This window comes from Sarcophilus harrisii, chromosome 3, assembly GCF_902635505.1.
Source record: "Sarcophilus harrisii chromosome 3, mSarHar1.11, whole genome shotgun sequence".
Taxonomy (NCBI): Eukaryota; Metazoa; Chordata; class Mammalia; order Dasyuromorphia; family Dasyuridae; genus Sarcophilus; species Sarcophilus harrisii.
This window is the reverse complement of record NC_045428.1, coordinates 389,237,880-389,265,525: the sequence shown is the minus strand read 5'-3', so window position 1 is coordinate 389,265,525 and position 27,646 is coordinate 389,237,880. Positions and strand designations below refer to the sequence as shown.

Here is a 27,646-nt window from a genome sequence, read left to right as displayed (position 1 = left end):
GGGAAAGATAAATTGTTTTCCTCTTAGGGTCAAAATATGTCATGAGTCTCTGTTTCTGATAGAATAAAGTTATTGAATTTAATAATAAACTACAATTACCTGTTTATGTTAGAACATAGCAAAATAAACAGAAGAACAGTGGATAACAGATGAAATGATATATAATATCTTAAAGTTAAGGACACATTTTCTAGTGAAAACTGACATCACCAACAATGAACAAATGTATAGATAGTAACTCACTAAATACTTTTGGGTTAAAGTTATTCTTTTCTACTCAAAACTTTTTAATTAATAAAAATGAATGATTAAGGAATCAGTAATGATCACTCTTTGAGATTAGCCTTTCAACAAGAGGTCTCTAGGTTGCACAATGGACAAAGTGCTGAATCTGGAGTTAGGAAAGCCTGAGTTCAAAAATATCCTCAGACGCTTACTAGTTATGTGACCTTGGGCAAGTAAATGATCTTAACCTGTTGGTCTTAGTTTCCCAAGTGTAGAATGGGGATAATAATTTAAATTCTAGATGGGAAAGATAATCCACAAAGTTAAAAAGTGTGTATATCTCATTGGCATGTAGCACAGATATTATATGAATTTATTCTTCTAAGAATGGAGGACAAGTCCTGGTCATGGGGCTGGGGCACAAGAAGTCTGACTGGTAGGCCTTAGATAATTCCTTTCTGGTCAGCACTACTCTTTACAGATAGTGCTTTCAAATACCTATCTACTTTTGCCTCATGGGCATTGAAAATTTTCAATAATGCATGTTGTTTTCAATATTCTTAAAACAGAACAGCACATATTGAAATAGATGAGATGGATTGCTGGTCTCAGATCAAAGTAAAACAGATAAATGTACAACCTCTCCTCCCCAATCCCCCCCAATATTATATGAATGTTTTGTATTCCAGGAACACACCGACAGAATTCCTACTGATGTGTTGTATGTGTACTCCAACAAAAAGATCGTGCATTCTTTAAAAGTCAATTTTCGTAACAGCAAACAAAGGACTAAGGCCTTTCCTTTCTTGTTAAAGATTTAATTTTCTTTTCCCAAGTTTAGATTTTGTGGATCATGTTTCTGGAGGAGGCTCTTTTTTTGACTTCTCTATATGCTTTGTCTTTTATTTCTCTTTTTTTCTCTTGGTGGAAACATGCCCTTGTATATCCTAATATTTACCAATAATTTTACAGCTCACCCATTTCTTTACAATTGAACTGAAGTCCAGAGAAAATAACTGTTTCAGTAGGAATCTCTCCTTTTACTAGGAGATGAATTGAGATTTTGAATCAGAGGATAGTGAGTGGGAAGAGACTTGAGAGATTATCTGGTAAGAGCCTCTCATTTTACAGATGAAGGAAAGGAGGGTCAGATCTCTGGGACTCAATTTCCTTATCTGGAAAATAAGGGATCTGGGGATCAGGATATCTAAGGTTCTGGGATTCCTAGAAATGAATTATCAAAGCTTCCAAGACTTTTTTGGGAATAGAACTGGGGCAGAAGCCAGGCCTCTTGACTTCTAATTCAGCAAGCTGTTACCTCCTCCACTTCGTCTCCTCTGCTCAATCTTAGTTAACCATGTACCTAGAACCAAAAGGCTGCAAAGATTTTTTATTGTGGCTCAGCTTCTATAATTATTTGGATACATGGGGGTGGGCTGCAAAAAAAAAAAAAAAAAAAAAAAAAAAAAAGGTAAAATTGTCAGACTGAGGGATTGCTACAGAAATAAAATGAATGTAGATTCCCACCCCAGTCCTCATCTCTGAAAACTTCCTGGTTTGGGATCATCAATAATGAATGGCCCATCACTGCAATACTCAGAGGGAGCTTACATTGCACATCTGAGCAGCGGGTTAGTAATGTACACTGGATAGATCTTTTTCAAATCCCAGGGCAGCAGGCCATTCAGGGCTAGTATTGCATTTTCAATGAGCTGCTGAGTGAAAGCTTGGCATGTGTATTAGTGAACCAGCATACAATTAGCTTATTGTTCCTTTCAGCATTGTGCTGAGAGGATCTAAGGGTTTGGGGGTGGGGGTAAGGGGAGGCAAGCAAGGCATCTCTGTGGATATTGAAGAAAGGAGTTACTTTCTAGCCTTGCGGGCTTCACTTGCTTACTCTGGAATCACAGCTTTTTTATTAAGAAGCTGTCTGTGTGGCTTGGAAGGGGTGCTGTGCTTAAGGAAAGTAAGGATCCCAGCCACTATTCTGTTTAAGCCCTCCTGAACTCTTTGCACTTCTGATCACTCCCCCATCGCTATTATGGAGCCCAACAGTCCCAAAAAGATCCAGTTTGCTGTGCCCTTATTTCAGAGTCAGATAGCACCTGAGGCAGCTGAGCAGGTAAGGGAAGGGGGGCAATAACTGGGGATAGAGGGAAGGGGGAGGGCTTGCTAAAAATTGTTAACATGCCTTCTCCTTAAAAATAACATGCACAGCTACTTTTTAAGTGCCTCTCCTGCCTTTGTGATTTTTAGAATCTGAGCACCAGAAACACACAGGTTTCTAAATCTTTTAAGATTTAGCTTGCATAGGGGGAGGAAAAGAGGTTAAAACAGAATACTTCATTTATAAAAAAAAAAAATTGAGGAAATAGACTCACAACTTAATTGAAACCTAAATATTTGTGTATATTTCTGTGTGCTTAGTGATAGAATAGGCATATTCCTTGAGGCACAATTTCTGAAAAAATTTCTGAATTAGAGGTTAATAATGATTTTTGGAATATTGAAGATTTTTAATACAGAACACATTGCTGGAAAAATGCAATTTATTTTTTACTTACACACATGTATCACATCTTAATTTGTGCTTAACAGAGAAAAAATATTAATCAAGTGTGTGTATGAGTGATATAATAGTAAATTGAGTCAATGTAAATATAATTACTAATCCACTTAGTATTTTAAGAAAATATTTTAAATCTCACTTTTTTTTTCTTTTCAGTGCTTATATATTTCAACATAGGCAAACATACTGAAATAAAGCAAATGAGTGTGTGTATAGAATTCACTGACATCTACATCATTTGAAATTTAAACATCACCTTTAATAGACAGTATTATTTACTCTACTGATGCCTATATCCCAGTTAAAGGATGGTTTTAAAATCATAGTTAGTATTGAATTGCATTGAATTAAAAAGCAAAGAACTAGAAAAGATCTATTCAATCCATTTACATATAAAGGTTTAAAACTGAATTTCCTCCAACCTACTTTCTCAAAGCTTAATAATTATATATAACCTAAATGATTTAAACAAGCTCACTGAACTTGGAGTTCATAGTTTCCTCTTAGATTTGATAAACCTTGAGTAGATCACTCAGACTAGATAAATCACACCCATGAATTTGCATCTATGTTGAATCCAACAAAAATCCTGCCCTGATCAAATATCATGTTAAGCCTTTTATCCATGTTCTTTTGACATGTCTACACAGAATTTACCTGCACATGTTAGAGATTTCATTGAAAAGAAAAATTTAATAAATAGTATACAAATACAAAAAGTTCTATCTTGAGAGTCTATTGTCACTGAAGGACCAGCTTTTTAAAATCATTTCTGTTCAGTATAATGTCGCAAAGGTAAAGTTCTAGAATATCAATGAAAAGAACTACTATTTCTAGAGATCTATAGAAATCTAATTTTAACAAGCTCAAACATAGCTCTTCTTAGAAATAAGGACAGTAGATTTTGGGACTATCTCTAAGCATTTGGATGTACTGAAGATAGCTCTTTGTCATTACTAATCTGTCACAATTTCCACATTTGAATTTTTTTCAGTTGCAGTTTTTGTTGTATTCACCATTTTTATTGTGAAGCAAGAATTTGAAACATTTTTTGAAGAGTGACTGTCTTGTGAAGCAGGAAGATCCCTCCTCCAAAAAATTTTTCAATGCATAAAATAAGATACACAGAATTAAAGTAACTAATAGTTAATGTTAAAATACAGTTATAAAAATGTTTTTTTTTTTTAAAGTTCATAGACCCCAGGTTAAGGATTCATGTTTTAGAACAATATGATATGGAGCAGCTTGGTAGCACAATGGATAGAGCACCCGCTGAAGTCAAGAGGACCCAAGTTCAAATTTGATCTCAGACATAACACTTACTAGCTGTGTGATCCTGGGAAAGTCCCCAATGGCCTCAGAAAAAACAACAACAACAACAATTTGATATGCTATGGGATGTGATTTTTCACAAGAAACTGCCATTAAGGATTGATGACATGACATTTTAAAAACCAAACCTTCCTTGCTAAGAACATTTGTGCATGAAATTATACCAGTAAACTGGGGCAAGCTGCTTTTCATTGACCTTGTTTGTTCTGTTTGCAGATCAGGAAAAGAAGGCCCACACCAGCTTCTCTTGTGATTCTCAATGAGCACAACTCACCAGGTAAAGAAATACAGTGTCACTTACATTCAAATTACTGAGTGAAATTGTTTCTGAGTATTTAAAGGAATTCCATTGTCAAAAACTTTAAATCATAGAAATGGAGTTAGATATAATACTAGCTGATCCATTGAATTGATGATAATGAGAATTAAAGAGAATAAAAAAGAGTCAGTTTATCTCTGAAATAATATATTGATGATTCTTGGCTGTGAACTACTTTGTCAATCAGCGTTTATCTAGGTATTTCCATGACATTTGGTTTAGTCTGGCTAACTAGGCTGGTGGAAAATTGTTTAATTAGATTTCAAAGCTCAGATTTCAGCCCCAGAGATGGTTATGTCTTTACAGGATAGGCTCTTTACTTATAAAAACTTTATTGGAAAGGTGGGCTGTGAGCCAAGGTTAGATGCAGCTACCTTACTGCTGATGTCATATATACATAATGCAATTGACAAGTTACCAGGTCAATTTTTAACCCTGCCCCTTTTGAAAGCTATTTCTAAGAGTTATATCCATTTGATAATGTTTTATTTTCCATTTCCTGTATAAAAATTAATAGCATTATTCTTTCTGATAAATTATTAGGCACTACAGGATGATGCAACATTTTCTCTATTTATTGAAAGGAAATGAGTTTATGCTTTCACTGAAATGGGATGTAAAGGTCTGTCTTTTATACTTGAAAAAAAATTAAAAATGAAATCATATTTTTTAGAGATCAGACTATGATGAAAAAATGTTCAAGTGGTCTGGTAGGATCAATACTGAAAAAAGAATACAGCTGGGGAAAAAAAAAAACCCTTAAAAATCAGAATTTGCTTGCCTTCAAATGACATATCCAGAAGGAATGGTTGTTAAATGGCATTTGTACAGGCAGCAGCTTGGGCTGCAGAAGTCATGGCATCAATTAGGTAACTTGGCAAAGTTTGGTGGTGGAGTTTTTCAATCTGAGAAGTGGGGAGCAGGGTTAGTGGGAAGTCTGAGTGGTAGAAGAAAGTAAAGAATGCAAATACAATAAAGGTTCTGTTTCAACATCTTTCTCTTTTCCATCTACTTCACTGAAATAGAAAAAATAAAGAAAAAGAAAAATGAGGGTAAATTTCTTGCTCTATTTCTACTGACTACAAAAAGTGATAAAAATGATTAAGAAAAAGAAAATAAAAGTCATTTATTTTTGCTAAAAGTAAATAAATAACAAACTGTTTTCTTTTTTAAGGTTAGCTATTTCAACCAATATTTCTAGTTTTCCATGGTTTAGTGATTTTTGCTTTTGAATGTTGAGCTTGAGTCTCAGAGTTACATATAACAAAATTCCAAGTTGTAATGAGTAGTGGGATTTTAGAATCAAAAAAGTATAGTGTTGAAAAAGACCTCAGAGACTATCTAGTTCAGCCTCCCATCTGACTCATGAATCTCTTTTACCTCACTTCCAAAGAGTGGCTGGATATTACTGGCTTCCACTTGAGATTTTTTATGCTTCCATTTCTGCATAGCTTTAATTGTTAAAAAGCTGTCTATTTCAATAGTAAGCCAAAATCTGCTTCTCTATAATTTCTACTGATTTATTGTAATTTTTCCTGATGTTACCAGAGTCTCTGTCCAAGGACCTTTTCAGTTCTAAATTCTTTGATTCTAATATTATTCATGGGAATAATACTTCATCTCTCAGATTCCACAAATGTAATCATGCAAGCCAAGCCTCAGAATTAGTCAACATCCCAAGTGAAGAAAGGTCACTTAAATGAGCCAATTGGCTCAATAGATTTTAACTTATTACAAGAGAGTCAGAGGTTTGAGGCTTGAATCCCAAGTCTGTCACTTTCCTACTTGAGTGGTCCTGGTCAAATCACTTAATCTCTTTACTCTTTTCTAAAACGAGGGATTTTGGACTCCATTCAGATTTAAACTAAAATCTCAGGTTACTCCTTTGTTTTTCAGTTTAAAAAAATATTATGAGATTAATTACCAATAAGCATGGAGATTTCAGTATACAAAAAGAGAATTGTATATGAAATCAAGAATTTATGACCCTGGAACATAGAAAGTGTTTAATAAATCATTGTTAATGATGATAATTTCTGTTACATAGTTTGTTGGGGGAGGGGGAAGCTGTATAGTAAATTTAACAGACAAGAAGTTTTTGTTTTCTGTATTTTTAAAAATGTTCTGTTGATACTATTTCCTTTCTTAAAAGAAATCTCTATCACATCTTATTCATACCCCTTTCCTTCCTCCCGTAAAGTAGAAGTCCTCCTTTGTAACAAATACATGTGATCAACACAGTGACTATATCTGAAATTGTGTTTCATTCTTAATTCATTATGCTTCATTCTCCAGTGACTTTGACAATATACAAATGACATCCATATTCTAAGGACAAAATTATAAGGCAAACAAAGAAGTTGTGTTCTGTGTAATAGGAAAAACTTTGAATTGGGCAACACAACATCTGGCTTCTCCTTAACTAGCTAGTTGACTCTGGGAAAATTCTTTGACATTATTGAAACTTGTTTTCCTCATTTGTAAAATGAAGAGGCTAGATTTGCTAAGCAGGGACAGAAAAATTCTGAATATTTTCCGGTGTACTTTAAATAAGCTCTCTAAAACACTCCTTTTTTTATGGTCCCATATTGTTCTATGGCAAACCTAATTGGGATGTGCCAATAATCTCTGACAAATTTAATTGAGATTTTTGATTCACTAGCAAACGCCTGGGGAGAAATTGGGCATTTTCAGAATCGTCTGTCATACATGAGATTTGAAACTCCCCATCATTTTTTCTTTTTTGTCAATGAATAAACTAAAGAAAATTAAATTCTCTACTGTGGAGAAATAATTATTGAGCTTTCTCAGATTTGTGTTAGATATGTTTGATGAATCAGACTTTTTTTTTCACTCCTTGGATATTTGAAGAACTAAGCTCATTTTTTTTAAAAGTCAATAAATGATTAATTTGAATAGGTTAAACTTATAAATGTGCAATTTCATATGGATATGCACTCAGAAGAAAATATTGGCTAAAAACATTTTAAATAGGAAGTAGCATGATACAATATAGTAAAAGAAGCAATTTAGAGTCAGAAAGCACAAGGTCACATCCTGGCTCTTTTATTTTTATCTTTGTGAATATGTCAATATCTCTCTCTGGGTCTCAGTTGATTTAGCTGAGGAAAAAAAATGAGGGTGTTAGATTAGATCCCCTCTAAGGATTCTTCCAGTCCTAAATCTATGCTCTCAACCATGTTTTTTTTTTTTTACCATGTTTATTAACTAGAGCTAATCATATGAAGTTCACACATGGCAGGAGGGAGTCACAAGCTTATATGATTCCACATCTGCCCCATAGAATCACCCAACCATTCTGCTGAATAGCCTCAAATTCCCAAAATCAATACAGTGGGGATAGAACAGCTGCATGGTACAGTGGGTAGAACATTGGGTCTGGAGATAGAGCCAGCCTCAGACACTTACCAGCTGTGTGGCACTGGGGAACTCATTTAACACTGCCTCGATTTTTTGGTCTGGTAAAATGAGCTGGAGAAGGAAATGACAAACTACTCTAGTATTTTTGCCAAGAAAACCCCAAAGCAGATCACAAAGAGTCAGAGACAACTGAAAGGACTGAACAAAACATTGGGATAAGGTTAGGTGTCTAAAGAATCTTATACAATGAAAATGTTAGCAGAAAGGATGATATATTCACAATTTACACTTGCCCCCCAAAAGAGATTAAGATACTCAGAGAATAAGAAAAATCTGAAATGTTTGATTGGGAAAGAACTTGGTTCAGGAAATTGAAATTTGAAGATAGCAAATCAGTGAAGGGAAAAGGATCTGAGATAGCTAAGAATTAGTGCGAAAATGCTAGAAATCTGGGGAGTTAGGAGTCAAAGACAAGGTTCCACACACTCACAAGTTTCTTAGAACTTGCCCTATGTCTCTGATTTAGTATAAAATAGTTACCTATCAGCAATCAAGATTTTCCTCTAAAGAGATAAATTAATAACAATAAGTACTTTAGAAATATTATATAGTAAAGAAAATAGGATACATCTATGATGTATAATATACAAATATACCAAACTCCTCATTCTTGGACAAGAAACTTTTGATCCAATGTTAAATATAAATTGCATGTAGAAAAAATATCACATTTCAACTAAAGCCACATACAGATATCAAAAGTAAAATAATTGTCTCCTCACAATCTATTAAAATGAATTGAAGATTTAATAAAAAAAAAAATAAAAAGACTTTCATCTACAAAGAAATATGAAAAAATGGTGCACATCTGGAACCAATAATAAAATAAGACTGAAAAGACATCAAGAAGTTATCCAACATATCCCTTTATATATTATATATCCATATATATAACATATTTATATATTTATCCCTTTATCTTTGAAACAGGACCACACCTTAACCAATACAGACAATTGAGAATTTATTTTATTTTTAAAGTCCTTTATAACAGAAGATTCCATAACTTTCACCAGGCTCCTAGTCCAATATTAAATGATTTTTATTGTCAAAAATTCTTTGTCATCATTATAATACATAAGGCCTTTCTTTTCCTCCTTCCTGAGATACTAACACCTTTCTCTTTAAGGTTACTTTGAATTTACATGCTTTGTGGACATAGGCATATTGTTGTTCCAATTAGAATATCAATTTCTCGAGAACAAGGACTGTTTTTCTTGCCTTTGTAAGTGACGCTGAGCATAGTGGCAGGTACATAAAAAGTGCTTAATAAATTCTTGTTGGTTAATCGATTATTTATAACCCTTTCTGACATTCAAAATTAGTTTATTCTGTTCTCTGTAGAAGAAAGGGATAAAAATGAAAGAATAATAAAATAGAGTTTAAAGGGACCTGTGAAATCACATAGTTCAAGAGCTTCTTTATATTGGAGAGATAGCAGCTGAGACCTAGAGTTTATTGGCTTGTGCAATGTTCCACAACTATTAAGTGGCAGAACAAGGCTAAATCTGACTGCCAAACAGTGCTAGGACTGGAATATGGGTCTCTTGGCTCAGAGTTCAGTGATTTTTTTCCAACTGTGTTTGCTACTCTTAAATATTTAAAAATAATAATAAATCACTCCTAAATCTTCTCTTTTCTGGGCTAAATAAATCCAGCTTTCCTGTTAAGTATAATTCTTTAACTTGTCAGATTACCAATAGGGGTCCTTGTGGAACATTCTCCAGATTCTGGGGCCTCTTTCTTTGTGGAGCTCAGAGATAGTCATTGTACTTTAGAAAGGAGTCAGCCTCAACAATGACTTCTGAATATTAAAGTTTGTGGCATTCATTCTTTTCTACTTAATACTAAGCAAAGACAGTCTGGTTACAATTAAATTTAATGGATCTGATACATATTAAAGATAAGTGAATTGTAAGAGGCCTGGAGCTAAGTGAACATTCTCGGATATGCATCCAGAAGATTAGGAAGCCTTTTTATAGTTCACATATCTGTGGGGGATGAAGGATGGGGGGGGGGGGGGATAAGCCCTGGCCATTAATGTGCAAAAGTTTTCTCATGATCTTTACTGTATTCCTTTCATGTATGAGTTTTCTATGATGCTGATTTTCTCTTTGACCTTTTAGGAGTGAAGAACAGATCAGTTCTACTTCCTCACCTGGAATCCTCATTGAAATAAAATTGTAATTTTTCCCATTCAAGTTCATAGACTTTTTGGGAGGAAAATGGGGTGGCTAGACTCCAGATTAAGAATCCTAGAAATAAAGAATGGTTGGGTAATCTGTAATGATTAAAATGGACCACAAAAAATTAATGATAAACTATGATAATGTTGATGTATTAATGATAAAGTGTTGTGTGCACTGCAAGATTTTGGACCCAGTCAGAGATTTTCAAAGCATGAAATTGTTATAGAAATCTTTGGTGCTGTTTATACTGTCCTGAGATACTACATTTTTCTTTTTTTTTTTTAAATAGCTTTTTGTTTTCAAAATATATACAAGATAGTTTTTAACATTCACCCTTGCAAAGCTTTGTGTTCCAAAATTTTCCCTCCCTTTCCCCTATCCCCTCTCCTAGACAACAAATAGTCAAATATATGTTAAACATGTACGATTCTTCTATACATATTTCCACATTTATTATGTTACACAAGAAAAATCATATCAAAAAGAGAAAAAAGAGATGAGAAAGAGAGAAGCAAGCAAGCAAACAACAAAAAAGGTACAAATACTATGTTGTGATCCACATTTAGTCCCCAGAATCTTCTCTTTGAATGCAGATGGTTCTCTCCATCACAAGTCTTTTGAAATTGGCCTGAATCAACTCATTGTTGAAAAGAGCTACCTCTGTCACAGTCGATCATTACATAATCTTGTTGCTGTTTACAATGTTCTCTTAGTTCTACTCACTTCACTTAGCATCAGTTCATATAAGTCTCTCCAGGCATTTCTGAAATCATCTTGTTGATCCTTTCTTATAAAAAAAATAATATTCCATGACATTCATATCCCATAACCTATTAAGCCATTGCTCAACTGATAGACATCCCTTCAATTTCCAGTTCCTTGTCACTACAAAAAGGGCTGCTTTTTTTTTTCAATGTGGGTCTTTTGCACTTTTTTAATGATCTCTTTGGGGTACAGACCCAATAGAGACACTGCTGGATCAAAATGTATGCACAATTTGATAACTCTTGGGCATAGTTCCAAATAGCTCTCCAGAATGGTTGATCAGTTTATAATTTCACCAACAATGTCCTTTCCCCTCGTGTCCTCTGATCTGTCATCTTAGCCAATCTGAGAGATGTGTGATGATATTTTTCTAGAAAAGCTCTGTAAAATAAATGAAACCAGAAAACTCACTGTCATCATTCTAAATTCCTTACTGAACTAGGGAGGTAGTCCATTAAGACATTTTATGATCTTATAATCAAGAGTAAGCTACAAACTAGGAAATGGAATGGCATAGTGGATAGAGACAGCAAGTATAGGATTGGGGCACGTATCACATTGGATTACATGGAAGATTTGTGGAGCACTGTTATAGGGTGACAAGGAGAGGGCTCTTAGATAAGATTTCAATTGTTCCAATCAATAGAGATTCCTGATTTGGAACTCTGTTGACTTAGAGTGGAAGACACACAGGACACATGTTCAGATTGCAGAGACAATCTTTTTCTGGTCCATTTTAATTATTACAGATTATCCGGCCTTTCTTTATTTCTAAGATTCTTAATGTGGAGTCTATAGCCATCTTCAGGAGGTCTATGAACTTGAATGAGGAAAAAAAATTGCAACTTTATTTCAATATCATTGTTTTCCTCTGTAATTCCATATATTTTCTTTTAAGAAAGAATTCATAGGTTCTAGTAGACTGACAAAAAGATATAACACAGAGAGATTTCCTATGAGGGCATCACTGTACAGTAAACAAAATAAGAGGATTTTGAGTTCAAATCTTTCCTCTATTTTTAACCACTAATGTGAACTGAAGCAAGAATCACCAGTGTGAACTGATGTAAGTTATTTAACCTCTATGGGACTCAATTTGTTCAACTATTTAAAAAATGGGGGTTGGAAGTTGGATTAGATATATTCTTAGTTCTACCTTTCAACTCTACAATTATGTTCTCTTGTGATTTAATGTCATATTTAATTAATGAGATTTTCTGAGAAATTGTGAGAAAGGTTTATTTTATTTCCTTAGTTTACATTTCCAAGGAGACAATGAATGCCAAACCACAATGATTGATTTAAAGACCTGAGATGCAGCTGCATTCCAGAGATGTTTCTATACTTTAGAATTAATTGGTTCATTTTTCCCACATAATTATGCAGTTTGTGCAGTCAATAGTCAATGAGTAAAATACCAAACAACTATGAACACTCAATTCTTGTAACCTGCTTCCATTCTCCACTCTTCTACCTTTCAATCTATATGCTCCAAAGGTACTCTGAGATCCAATAACAATAGTCTCTTTTCTATTCCTAGAACAAGGTACTCTCTCTCCCTATTCTGGATTTTACTGGTTGTTCCTCATGTCTGGAATATTTTCACTATTTATCTCTATCTCTTGATTTCCCTGTCTTCCTTTAAATCACAGTTAAATCCTGCCTTCTGCGTGACCTTACAAAATAAAATAAAATAAACATAAGGTAGTGAGGGAGAGTGGCCATTTGTGAACATGAGAGGTTTCAAGCGGAAGTAGTGCTTGAGCTTCATTTTTAAGGAATAACATGAAGGTGTGGAGGAAGCCTTTCAGAAACAATGAATGGTCAGTGTTATGGTAATGAGATAGGAGATAGAATGCCATATTCGATAGACTGTTTGCTTCTAAAAATGCAGACTTAACTTTGAAATAAATATGTCATATCATTTTCTCTTTGAGCAGACATGGTTTCACTGGTCTGAAGAAATGTTCTCTTCCAATGCAGATTGACACCTGCTCTTCAACTCTTGTCTTAGAGTGTTAACTGGAATAAGAAGTTAAATGTCTTCTCTAGGGCTATGAGCTGGTATGGGTCACCAGGACTCAAGTTCAAATGTTCCTGAACCTGAGGTCATTTCTCAGTCCCACTGTACCTCCTTGCCTTTTACTCTGAATGCATTTAATAACCAGATATACATTTTAATATATACTAGGAGATTTTCATAACTGTTGGATTGTTATAGAATACAATCTGAGTTTAAATCTTGACAAATCACTTAATCTCTCTGTACTGCAATTTCCTCATCTGAAAACTGAGAGGATTAGTCTAAATGGTCTCTAAAGTCCTTCTCATTTCTAAATCTATGACTTTTAACTTATTATCTTATGAAAGGTTTTGTGTATTTTATTTTAATATTCAGTTTTAGGATATGAAAGTGAGAAATTCAAGGATAGTTATTGCCAATAGTTTTTTATTTCCAATCATAGTCAAGAAAATGGTAAATCAATAGTATTCATCATAAAACTTCCAAGAAAAGAATCCAGGTAGGATTGAAACTTGCAGTGGTACTCATTTCTTTATTCTGGGATTTCTTTCAAATATAAATACTTTGGACAATTTTACTTCTTTTCTTCACTAAAATATGGATCTGAAACTTTGTTCTTTAGCTACAGCCTCCTCATGCCCCCAACAATCTCCCTCCCTACTTCAGCATGTAGTGACGAAAGGTTAAGGGTAGTACTGGGGGAATAATTTAGGAAGACCAATCCATTTCATCCCATGTATTCAGATTGTAGTTTTTTTGCTAAAGCTAGTGATAGAAAGATTTTCTTAATCTTAAACATTTTGCCACCCTAAATGTCATTGTATCTGAAATCTTTCATCTATAATTGCCCTTTTCAATCTTTTTGTGTATCATGAAGCATTTTATCAATTTGATGCCTTTGAGGAAGCTTAATAACCTACTGAACAGAGAACTGAACTTGGAGTTAGCAAGATCTAAGTTGAAATCCTGTTTAAAACAATAGTTATGCAGCCCTGGACAAATCAGTTTTCAGACTCAATTTCCTTATTTGTAAAATGGAGATAATAATAGCCCTTATCTTAGAGCATTGTTAAGAGGATCAAATGAAATACCTGTAAAATATGCATCTTTATGTGCATCTATGCATCTAAATGTACTATACAAATATTATCAGCGTGGTAAAGCCTATCAATTTCTTTTTAGAATAATGTTTTTAGTAATAATTTTTTATTTTCAAAATATATGAAAAGATAGTTTTTAAAAGCTAGGCTCTTTGTTCCAAATTTGTCTTCTTCCCTTCTCCCTACTCTCCCTCCCCTCGACAGCAAACAATCCAATATATGTTAAACATGTACAGTTCTTCTACGCATATTTCTACCTTTATCATGCTGTACAAGAAAAATTAGCTCAAAAGGGGGGAAAATGAGAAAAAAAAAGGCAAGCAAATAACAGCAAAATAGTTGAAAATACTATGTTGTGATTCACATTCAGTCCCCATAGTCCTTTTTCAGGATTCAGATGACTCTCTCCATCACAAGTCTATCGAATTGGCATGAATCACCTCCCTGTTGAAGAGCCACATCCATCAGAGTTGATCATCACATAATTTTGTTATTGCTGTGTACAATATTCTCTTGCTTCTGTTCACTTACTTCACTTAGTATCAATTTAAGTTTCTCCAGGTCTTTATGAAATCAGCCTGCTGATCATTTCTTATACCAACAATAATAAGAAACTGTTTTTAAAAGCACAAAATACATAAAATTACAAAGAAATTCAATTATATTTAAATACATCTATCAAAGATATATTTTAAAAAATAAAGTTCACTGAGTCAAATATAAGAGCTTTTGCTGAGTTATCTTAGTCACAGTATTAGGGCTCCTTTTTTTTTAATCATTGCTTCAGGTTTTATTCTGATTTTTCTATTGTGGATTTCTTCTATTTCAATTCATTTTGTTGTAGTTCTTTTACTTATTCCCCAAAATTTTGTTTTTTTTAAGTATCAAAGGGAAATAGACTTATTTAGTACTGCTCGTTCAGCCATCTTGCTAGAATCTCTTCAGTCTTGTAAAAAGCAAATCATTCTTACACAGTGACTAGCTCCTTAGTTTAAATTATTTTATTGATTGATTTACTTTCATATAGGATACTCAGGGCATGAAAGTGAGAGTGTCTCTTAATTAGTCTCTCTCCCCTCCCCCAGATCTGATCCTTCAACAACTACTTTGGACCATGGAAGAAATACAACTCTCAGAGTCTATAGAGATTTAGGGTCCTTGAAAGACATCTAGTCTAAGCCTTGCCAGAAAGACTGTGATAGTAATATTCTTAGGAATATTATAATATTAGCAAAGAATGAAAAATTGGAAGCATATAGAATCTATTTGGAATCCAATTGCTAAAAATGTTTGCTTCAATAGAGTTAAAGAAATTTTGATTCTGACCTTTTTTTTTGGTGGTGGCAAAGAAGTTATTTTAAAGACTAAGACTGAGACACATATGCATATACTTATCAGGTTTTTGTCTATTTGAAAGAAATATATGAGATAGTTATATGTCTCCATGATAATATTTACATGTTGAAATGTTTATGATAATAAAACAAACTAATTTTAATCAAATTCAATAGCAATGAATTAAGTACATTTAAAAATGTATTATAAACTAAAATGGCATTATTGAGGCAAACATTCACTGAACTCAAACACTGAGATTTTTCTTAACTTTATTTTGAAAATCTTTTAACTTAAAAAAAATAGTTCTCATTTGCCTTAATTTCTGGTAAAGGTTATATCCATATATTTTCACATGAAGACATATATTCACATTCATGTTATACATGTTATAAAGTTAAATACAGGAAGTTGTCATGTAGCACTTTTGCCAAAAGCTAGAACAAGGGGATTACCCACATTTTTATGTGTTGTTCAACCCTGTCTAGCTGTGTGAGGGGCCATGAGTAACATTTAATAACTGTGTTCCATGTTGCCAGTAGAAGTGGATGGTTGCAAATTGTATTCTGCTCTAATTGAGATGGAAGCAGCTTGAAAAAGTCATGCCATCAATACAAGAGGCAAGGGAAAATAACAGTGGCATCTGACTCATGATCAAAGGCTGTCATAGCAGGAAGGATGATTTCTGGTTTGGGACTGACCTCTAGTTTACTTCAGTTTCAAACAAAAAAAATGAATTCACTGCTCTCCATGTATAGATTTACTGTACAGTATTGGATTATATGTTTTATCCTTTCTCTGAAATATTTGTCATTATTATACCAAATGGATATGGATTATTATACCAAATGGATAGTTTCAAAGATCACCTTTACATGGATGATTTCCAGACTTAAATCTCTTGATATAACCTCTCTCCTCAAAGTGCTATATTTATAACTGCTTGCTAGGCATTTCTACCTGAATATTTGGCCAGCATCTCAAATTCAACATGGTAAAAACCAAACTTTTCATTTCCCATCAAAACATCTCCTCCTTCTGACTTCCTGATTTCTATAAATGGAACCATTATTTTCCTAGTGAAGTGGATCAATTTTTACTTTTCTTTTCCCCTTGTCTGTTGTCAAGTCCTAATGATACTTCATTTGAAATCTCACATCCATTCCTTCCTTTCTATTCTTAAAATTTTTGTTAGTTCATTTCAGCTGTGTTCAACTCTTTATGACTCCATATGGGGATTAGAATTGTTTGTCATTTCCTTCTCCAACTCATTTTACAGATGAAGAAATTGAGGCAAACAGGATTAAGTGACTTGCCCAGGATCACACAGTTAATAAGTGCCTGACTTTGAACTCGGGTCTTTCTGACTCCAGGCTCAGCACTCTATCCTCTGTGCTACCTAGCAGCCTCATTACATTCCTATGGCCACTATCTTGATTCAAACTCTTATGATTTCATGTTGATTATTTGTATAGTCTTCTTACTGCTGTCTATCTCTCCCTTCTCCATTGTACCATTACTTGATTAATGTTTTCTTAAAATATCACTAAGATTATTCATCTGCCCCAAAACTTTCATTATTCCCCATTGCCTAGAGAATAATTTTCAACCACTCAATTTGATACTTAAGATCCTATGCAATCTCACTTCAACTTCCCTTTGCAGGTTTAGTTCTCACTCTTTTCTCACACAAATCTTTTGCTTATAATTCTTTTCTTGTCCCATTAAATGTCCTTTCAACTTTCATCTCCCCCCCCAATTCCATTAGTTCCATTTATGAAATCCTACTCATCCTTTAATGCCCTTACTAAGTGTTATTTACTCCATAAAATCTTCCCTAATGGTCCCAAGAAGAAAGGAGCTCTTCTTTCACTGAACTCTTTAGAGCACTTAATGTCTATTTCACTAGCTTGGTCTCCATAATTTACTACTTTTTATTGTTATTTGTGGTCCTTTCTTAGTCCCCTTTGGACTATAGCTTTTATAGGGCAAGGCTCATGCCTCATGCTTATTTATACAACCTATTATGACTGGCACAATGTTGTACATATTAGAGTCATATAATACTTATTGGATATATAAGTTGGAGAGTAAGAGGAAGTAGATGCAATGAGTTGTACTATCCTAGCAACTCTTGTGCTCTGCCCCTATCTTGTTTGACGTTTCAACAAATCGCAAAGATAAGTGGATGATTGAATGTGACAGATATATTGCTTCTAATTGACTTATTTTGAGTACAAATTTACTTCCTATAATTTGTTTGCCCCATTTTTAATAAGTTAAGATAAAGCAGTAGGAAGTATTCCTTTTAAGACGTCATAAGCTGGGTCATAAGCTGTATATCCACAAAATCCATCATTTCAGTGTCTATTAAAAAATGAGTCAGTAATTTCTGGGTGAACCACCATATAGAGACTCAGAATTATAACTGCACAAAAATAAGAATGGGAGCAAAAAAAAAGTAAAAGAGAGAAAGACAATTATCTACTAAGGTAATATCAAAATTGCCATTCTCCTCTTTTATATTAGAAATTCATATGATTTGATAATGATAATAACAATAATAGCTAGTATTTATATAGCACTTTAGTATTTGCAAACTGTTTGGAATATATTATATTGTGAGTGCTATTATCTCCATTTTATAAATGAGAAAACAGGCTCACAGAGTCTAAATGATTTGTCCATGAACAAACAGCTTGTAAATATTAGGGCTTTCTGACTCCAAATCTTATTTCATTGCTATGCTCTGATAGTCTAATGGTTCCATGACCTCATTAATGTAGATCTTTGCTCTAATAATATATAGGTTGGAGTTTATCAGAGGTATGCTTATAAATATTTGTCAATTAGCTCTCCAGAAAAACAAAATGTGGAACACATTTTAAAGTTTAATCTACATTATTAGCATTTTTCTCTATTTTGTTCTTATTTAGCCAATTAACAAAACAATAAACAAGTCCCTGATTTCCATGGAACATTGCAGATTCTGAGATAGAAATACTCACTGAAAATTTAAGTCAGCTCTCCTGAACCTGTTGTATCTGTTCCGGTGCTTTCCTGAGTATATCCAGTCTGTTTTATCAAGTGAATGTCTTATAACATCCCCTTCTAAATACACAGAATTTCACTAATGTTCTGTGCTTCCTCTAGCTTTCTTGTTATCATGTGGATATCAGTTATGCATATGCATTGTCCAAAATGACATTATACTACCCAAACTAATATATTTTTAATTCTGATAGTCTGATAGAATAAAATATGCCTTGATTTTATATTGGAGTATCTATGGTTTTGGAGAAATTTAAGCATGTTAGATTGGACTCCTCCACAAATGTTCTACTCCAACATTATATTCTGCTATGGAAGTGACTCTGGTCCCTAAAATGCTAGATTTATAGCTGCAAGGGTCCTTATAGATTGTTGTCTGGTTCATTTTGTCAATTAGAAAATTGAGTGCAATACATGCTCACTAATAAATAAATCAATCCACAAATGCTTATTAAGCACCTACTATGTACAAGCACTGCGATAGGCACAATGAATGCAATAATCCTTACTTGCAAGATTCTTATATTCTTATGGTGAGAGAATATATAAAAGTACATATAAATGTGAGTATAGGATAATCAGTTTGGGTAAATTATGGAGTACAGGAATGGAAATAATGTGCAATACAATTGGGAAAATAGCTGGAACCTGCTTGTAAAACATTTTAAAAACTAAACAGATTCTATATTTCATCCTAGAGGAAATAGGGACCCACTAATAATTACTGAGTAAGAGAAAGATATGGTCAGATCCAATTTTTAAAATTGTTTTAATTTTAATTTTAATTTTTTTGGTCAGATCCACTCTTAAGAGAAATCCTTAGACAGCCGTATGAAAAATTGTTTGAAACAAAGAAAGATACATTTAGAAAACATTATATAATAATGGAGAGGTGATGAAAGTATAAACAAAGGTAGTATTTGTGGGAAAAGAGCTATCCATTTTGCCTAGATGAGAGAGATCACAAAGGGGAATAATGTGGAAGAAGCTCAGATAGAAAATTATAAAGCATCTTGAATGACAAGAAAAGGATATTTTTACCTGAATTTTACCTGAGAGGCAATAAGTACTGAAGCTTCTTGAGTACAGAACTAACATAATTCAATCTATGCACAAAAAGGATTAGCCTGATAGAAATATTCAAGAGAGCAAAATAAGGAGCAGCTAGTTGGTATAGTGAATAGAGCACCAGCCCTGAACTCAGGAGGACCTGAGTTCAAATCTGGCCTCAGACACTTGACACTTCCTGGCTGTATGACCCTGGGCAAGTCACTTAACCCCAATTGCCTCAGCAAAGAGAGAGAGAGAGAGAGAGAGAGAGAGAGAGAGAGAGAGAGAGAGAGAGAGAGAGAGAGAGAGAGAGAGAGAGAGAGAGAGAGAGAGAAAGAGAGAAAGAGAGAGACTGAGAGAGAGAGAGAGAGAGAGAGTAAAATATGGAAGAAAGCAGGATTATTAGGAGGCAAAATAATTTCCTAATACACCTATTAGTATTTACGTATATAATTAGGAAAATGGTGATGAGAGTTTATTTTAGGGTGGTGGCTATGAAAATATAAAGAAAGAAATGCAAAAGATATTGCAAAGTTGGGATTGAAAAGACCTGGCAACTAATTTGATATGAGTTGAGCAAGAGAGAAAGGAGAGAGATCATTTTAAGATCTAAGCATGGGAACTGGCAGAAATAATAAAGAAGGAGCAGATTTAAGGAAAATGCACAAAGATCCCTTTTAGACATGCTGATTTTGAAGTTCTGGTGAATTTAAAGTGATGAAGGCAAAATTAAGGTGGCAGACATGAAAACAGAGTCTTCCATCTTGCCTGAATAGTAGAAGTTACAAAAGGATGTAATGTGAGATAAGGGCAGATAGGAAAGGTGGCAACATATTATGGTATATTTTGGACACCAAGCAAAAGCTTTTGAATTTTACTTCATAGGCATTAGGAAGCCATTGGGTCTGTTTGAATATATGATTAACATAATTAGATTTATGCATAAGAAAAAATAATCTCTCATCAGTATGTAAATGTTGGTGGTATATCCATATGACCAGGCCTTATGTGTAATTGAAAATTTGGATCTGGCACTATAAATTTGGGGATCATCTGTATGAAGGTGGCAGTTGAAAGAGTGGCAGTAAATGAGATGGCCAAGGGAGAGGGTAGAGAGAGAAAGGCAAAGAGGATAAAGGGAAGAATCTTTGGGAACACTCTCCTTGTGGATCCAGGAGAGGATGACAACTTAGAAAAGTAGATGGAGAAGGAAAAATCAGAATTAGGAGAAGAACTGGGAGAGTTAAGTGTCCCTGAAGCCAAGAAAGAAGAGTTTAGGAAATACCCTTAAATGTTGAAGGAGGAGCGGTCAAGGAGAATGAGAACTAAAAAAAGTATATTATTGTATTTGATTATTAGGTGATTTAGTTTGTTTTGTAAGGCAAGTGGAATTAAATGACTAACAGGGATCACAGAGGTAGGAAGTGTTAGTGTCTAGGCAGTATTTTAATTCAGCTCCTCCTGAGTTCAGTGTCAATGCTCTGTTCCCTGCACCATAACTGCCTCTGCTTAGGTGATTACTAGCAACTTTTGAGAAAGCAATTTTTCTAAAGGGAGGGGAATGGAAAATAAATTTCAAGCACTTGAGAATAGATAGTGAAAAAGTGAAAGTCTCTCTTATAAATTACTTTTTCAAGTTTAATGGGGAAATGGAAAAGCTACTTGGGAAGGTAGTTTGACAAAATAAGTCAATGGAAGATTTTTTTTTATCTTTAAGGATTGAGAGAGTATATGTAGTTAGATATGAAGGAACCAGTGGAAGAGAGGTTAAAAATGTTAAGGTGATCAGATAAAGTGATATAAAGCATCAAAATATTTCAGTTAGTAGAGCATCGCACTATTAGAGGCAGTTCAAAGAGATTGCTGGTTTAGAGTCAGAAATACCTGAGTTCAAATCCTATTTCAGGTACTTACTGTGTGATTCTGGGCAAGAGACAACCTCTTTTTGCCTCACTTTTCTCATTTGAAAATGAGGAGGTTGATCTTAATGGCCTCTAAAATCTCTCCCAATTCTAAAGTTTCTATGAATTCTGTAGAATTAACAAATTGGGATTGTGGAAGTCATGAGAGGAAGGAATTTTGGATAGGAACTAGTAAAATATTCAAGTAGCTGATAATAGGGAGGAAAATGAGGAGGGGCCGGCTTGTTTTGAGGACAAAAGATTATTAGTTTAGGATTTTGGGAGAACCGGGTTTTGATCCTGCCTTTGTTATTTGCTTGCTATGTTTGGGCAAATAATTCTCCTTGATTTTCATTTTCTCATCTGTAATATCTGTAGTGTCATGATATCAAATAAGATAATAAGCAAAATGCTTTACAAATTTTAACAATACTGTATAAATGTCAACTATTACTCTCCTTTTAGCACTTCCAGTTATAAAAAGGAAATAACTTCTTTTCTTGCTCTAAGTAGGCTGCCTTATTAACTTTCTACAAGCAAAGTAATTATTTTTGTTGATGGAAAGGAATTTGCTTAGATATGATCCCCATGCTAGCTTTGACATTCAGAAATCTTTGGTTTATGAGGTATACTTTACTACAACCACTTTAATTGAACCTGTTTTTTTTTTTTTTTGTTTTGTTTTGTTTTTTTTGCTTGTTCCCAACTTTGCTCTGAAGATTAGTGCTGTATTTTTTTTTTCTTGTTAGGTTTGGGGAGAGGAGAGATTTTTTTTTTAAGTTTTGTTTGGTTTTGCTCTTGAGTTGTTTTGGCTTTTTTCATTTGGAGCAAACGGGAACTAGAATGTAGCTTACTATTGTACATATGGGGAAATCTTGATCTCTGCCTCTTGAAATCCTATTCATACTCCAAGACCCAGCTCAAATGTTCCCCTCTCCTCTGTGAAACTTCCAATGATTACTATTTTCTCCCTTTTCTAAATTTGCACTTCACTTTGTAGCTTCTAAAGGACTTTTGATCCTATAATATTATTATTGATGCATAAGCCTTATCTCCTCCACAGAACTATAAAGTATTTTTTTAAAAGTCCACACCTTGCATTTCATTGGTAATAGGGGAATTCCAGGTGAGAAAATGCAGATCTTGACTTTTATGCAGTTTTGTTTGGAAGGACTAACCTGTACATTGAGAAGTTAAAGACTTCTCTAAGGATAACTCAATTATTATGTCAGAGACATGATTTGAATTTCTTTTTCCTGTTTCAGAGCTGAATCTCTCTTCCTCTGTCTTTCTCTGTCTTTATGTCTGTCTCTTTCTGTCTCTGTCTCTCTCGGCATCTGTCTTTTTCACTTTCTCTTTGCTCTGTCTATTTCTCTGCCTTTCTCATGCCATGTTGCTTTTCTATAAACTCTTTTGAGGATGAAGATAGCACATTATATTCTATCTATTCCCCATAGCATACCTACCTAAGGAATAGGGAATATAGTGTCTGGGCCTGGAGTTAGGAATTTGAACCAGAGTTCAAATTCAATCTCAAATACTTACTAGTTGTATGACTCTGGGTGAATTACTTCTGTTTTCCTCAGTTTTCTCAACTGCAAAATGAGAATAATAATAGCACCTACTTCCCAGTATTCCTGTGAGGATGGAATGAGATAATACTTGCATAGCATCTTGTACAGTTTTTGGTACCTAGTAAGTGCTTAATAGAGGCTTGTTTGTGAAATGAATTAAGTGGAAGGCTATATTAACTTTTTCTGCAGGGATGATCATAAATGATCTTTTGGGGTATGATTTGAAAGCTTCCTTCCCTGAATAAAATTAATCCCTGACTCACATAGTGGTATCATTAGTTATGCCTTTTGGGTTAAGGGATTAAAAAAAACAACAATACAACAACTTGTTCAGCTATAAATGTGATGTCCTATAAAGAGTGTAATGAAAAGCATCCTAAATGTGAAGTTGAGACCTAGATTTGAATCTCTACTCTGATGTTGATGACTTGTATGATGGAGGGTAACTCAAAACTTTTCTGGACCTTAGCTCTTCATCTTTAAAATGGGGCTGATGGTTTGCACTAGCTCCCTCATAGGGAAACATGTTCTTAAACCTCAGACCTCAGCCCTGAAGCTCCTCCTGTTTTTATTGTTTCATCTCCCTTGCATGTACCCCTGCCACCACCCAAGAATAAGACCCTATTACTGCACACCTAGACTATTATAACATCATTCTAATAGGTCTTCCTGCTTCCACACTTTTCTTTCTCCATGTAATAATGCATATTGATACCACACTTAGGTCATTTAGTCTAACCATATCATTTTACAGAGGAGGAAATTGAGGCAAAGATTAAATGATTTGTGTAAAGTCATCAAGACAATAAATAGCAGGATAAAAATGTGAAACCCATTTTTTCTCACCCTGAAACCAGCTGTCATTTTACTATACCATACTAGTACATATTATTCTTTTCCTCAAAAATATACCTAAATGTAGAGCAATGTCCTTTTGTTTGTCATTCAAGGTCCTCAGTAATCTGTTTTCTTATCTTTTTGACCTTACCTCTGCTTACTTTCCTCTATGTTCTCTCCTATCCAGCCAAAATGCAATTGGTGCCACCACTTGTTATAGTCTTACTCAAAGACAACAGCTTCTCTTTTCCCTTTGCTCTTTTATGTGTGTGGTTCAGAGCCCAGAGGTTTCTTTTGTAACTATTTGAGTCTGCTTGAACTCTTCTAGTTCAGTGCCTTTGTTCCCATCTTCTCTTTTTTCACAGAGCATCCTCTCTTCTCATCTTTACCTATTAAAATCCTGTCTATTCTTTAAAACTCAACCCAGCTGCCACCTTCTCCTTGAAGTCGGTCCTTATCTCTACTGTCATAAATGGCATTCTCCCAGCTCTCCACAGCCCTTTGTTCTGAAATTTGGTAATGTACTTACAGTAGCACATAGTTCTATAGCAATCTTACTTGTGGTTTTATTGTGGAGCAATGGAAAGATCTCTAGATTTGGCATCAAGTGAATCCAAGGTTCAAATTCTCCTTGTAATATTTCCCAGCTCTGAGACCATGGATAGATCACAACTTATTTGAACTTCAGTTTCCTCATCTATAAAACAGAGATAATTCTTAGAATACCTACTTCCCAAGGTTATTGAATCGTTAATATATATTATTATTAAGTGCTAATAATATATATTAAGTGCTAATTGAATATCAACTATTATCATAGATTGTAAACTTCACAATACCTGTTACTGCCTTTTAACTAAATTTTAAATTTCCTCCCATTTTAAAAAATGCTATATACATAGTAAAAACTGCATGGTTCTTGAATTAACAAATGAATATATTCATCATTAAATAGTTTATCCCAATTTATTGAAATAGCTTCTGAGGTTTAGCAGGGTCTTAAAAAAAGAAGTTTAGAAGAAACTTAGGGACTAAAAAAGAACTTAGAAGAAAAGATAGGTAAGTTTAAGTAGTATTTTTCATTCATTTTCAATAATAATAACTTATATTTATAGATATTCTATAGTTTAAAAATAGGCTAGTATTACCACTGTTACTATTCCTATATTACAAATGAAGGAACTAAGGTTCAGGGAGTTAAATGATTTATGATGGATGCAAAGCTAGTCATGATATTAATCATAGTTGACATTGATATATTACTTTTTGAAAACCTGACATGAGATTTCATTGGTGTAGATGAGAAATTTGCTTCTGATTAAGACTGTATACTTTCTGTATAATCTTTGTCTATATATATATATACACACACACACACACACACACACACACACAGATATATAGTCTTTGAGAGTTGCCTAAGACTGGAAGGGATAAGATTAAAGATTCAGCAATTGGCCCAGCTAGTAAGTGGCACTTAATCCTGAGTCTTACTCCCACACCAGCTCTTATTTCACTATCCTACATGATTTCTGTAGAACATTAAGAATGCCAAAATGATTACAGATGTTGTTTCATTTGAACTTCACTCAAACCTCTGGGAAGAAGGTGCTATAATTGCCCTCATTTTATTTATGAGGAAACAGAAAGTAAGATAAGTAATTTGCTTAGAATTACCCAAATGCTTAAAATGCCAGATGTGGGATAAACACCTTTGTCTTCATGACTCTGAATTCAATGTTCTTTCCATGTGCTAATAATTACATCTATTTAGGGGATGGAGATCAGGAAAATTCTAGTATATGAAGCCCTCAGGCCTGTGTGTATTCTAATGCAAAATACTTCATTATTCCTAGCTCTCCAAAATCCCAGACTAGGCTTTCTGAAGTATCTATTCTTGAACCTAATTGAAGGTCAAGGTAGATGAGTGATAGGGAAAAAAAAAATCTTAGTTTCCTCCTTGAGTCCTTCAATATTAGATTTTAGCACCAAAAATTTTGAATCAGTGTTTTTGGTATTTTAATGTACAAATACTGTGATCTAAGTACATCTCTGGATTTTTCTTTTCATTTAGAGTTGTAATTTGGGAATGAAATCTTAAAGCTGGTTTTGCTTAAATTGATTAAAGTTGGGTCTTTTCATATTCTAGATGACATTATACAGCCTGGACTTTAAATGGCAGGTAACATTTCAGACCAGTTTCATTTGTTCACTTTTTAAATTGCCCTAATCTGGTTGCAAAATATCAGCAATGATGAAAAGAGGAACTAGATGATGGGAAGTAGCATTGGTATAGTATGAAAAACAACAACCATAACCACACTTGATTTGTAACTGTAGGATCTGAGTTTAAAGTCTGGGTGTTCTGTGACCTTGACAAATCTTTTGGATCTCAGTTTCCCTGTCTGTAAAATTAGGGTGTTACACAAGATGACCTCTAATGTCTCTTACTCAAATAAAAATCTAGGATTCTTTGCATTTGGCTTCTTTCTTTATTGCAAAATAAAGTCTTAATAGTTTCATTCAAGACTATAAAGCAATAACAGTATCTAAGATCATATTATGGAAAGGAAACTATGTGTGTGTGTGTATGTGTGTGTATGCATGTGTGTACATGCATGTGTGACTGTAAGCAATGGAGAACAGATGCTCAAGTGTATATTTGTAATAATAACAGTAATATGGAAATAGGGACCTTGTTTTCTTTTAAGTTCCTTACATTTTAAAAGAATGCTTTCTATTTTGAACATTTCTTTCTGTTAGCAAAAATGAATTAGTAGTAAAAAAAAAAACCTTGTGATCAAAACTTCAGAGTTAAGTAATTTAGCAAGTACCTCAAACATTTATTGATTCACTTCCTCTGAATGAACTGATTTGGGTTTATTTGGGTATATAAATGATCAGTGTTAACAGAACTAGATGAGTTCAAGAAAAATAATTTTCAGTGTAGACCTTGCACTTCTTACCCTATTACCTTCACTCTTTACACAAGAGCACCAAAGAAACAACTGACTTTGACCCCAAAGGATTATTTGCAGACCATTTAAAAATACAGATCTGGCTTCCCATTACAATACTCCAGCTGCTTTATTATTTTGAGTCAGTCAGATAAGGTCCTTGTTCTGTTTATTTTGTATATTTTATCATCTAGATGATTTTTAATACAAAGAATGATCATTTCATTATGGGCAGATAACAACGTCCTGAATGACTACTGCAGTTGTAGAATAATTTAATCATGAATTTGATCAGATTCTCACTAAGTTATTCAACTTAGTTGCTTCCTTGGGTTCTCCTTGCAAATCTTTGTATAATTGTTTTGGTCAACTTATTTCATTGCTAGAACTCTTGCTTTACATTATATTACATTGGGCAGAATCCAGAATTTAGAATTCATTTCATGGTCTTGAAGCCTGTTACATTTATTTATTAATGCACTTACATATATGAGAAATCTTGAATATTTCAACAATGAGAGAATCACTATCTCAAAAAGCAGCTTGTTATACTCATGGACAGTTCTGATAGTTGGGAAGTTCTTCTTTATTCTGATTACAACCAGTCAATCTATAAAATTCTGTGGATTGGCTCTATTTATACCCTCAAGTACCACATAGAAGAAGCTGAGCATACATAGCTCAGCATGTGCTTTGCAGTTAATTTCCCTATTTCCCCTGGAAGTTATGTAGATGGTAGATATCCACAATTGGGGGAGGGGAAGGGTAAATACAGATTAGATTTTCATATTCATTTCTACAAGTCAACTATACAAACATTTGAAAATGGTGATCATGTTATAATACTATCTCCCATGGTATTTTCTTTTTCAGGATATACATTCCAGGTTTCTTCAACCATTCCCTTTGTGGTATGGTTTCCAGATCATGCTAGTCATTTTCCTCTGTGGTAGATAACCTACTTTCCCAGAATTGCCA

General features: G+C 33.9%; 1 protein-coding gene across 2 annotated transcripts in view; it reads left to right on the top strand.

The window, feature by feature from the left end:
- Positions 1-1,990: 1,990 nt before the first annotated feature.
- The window catches only part of PPP1R1C (protein phosphatase 1 regulatory inhibitor subunit 1C), a 175,750-nt gene continuing 150,094 nt past the window's right edge, over positions 1,991-27,646 (top strand). Inside the window, exons 1-2 of one of the 2 annotated variants that reach the window (XM_031960369.1) lie at positions 1,991-2,347; positions 4,343-4,403. In XM_031960369.1, coding sequence (XP_031816229.1) covers positions 2,267-2,347; positions 4,343-4,403 — 142 coding nt within the window. In that variant the 5' untranslated portion in view covers positions 1,991-2,266. The remainder of the gene's footprint in view (positions 2,348-4,342; positions 4,404-27,646) is intronic. The other variant, XM_003764022.4, reaches the window with a different exon arrangement.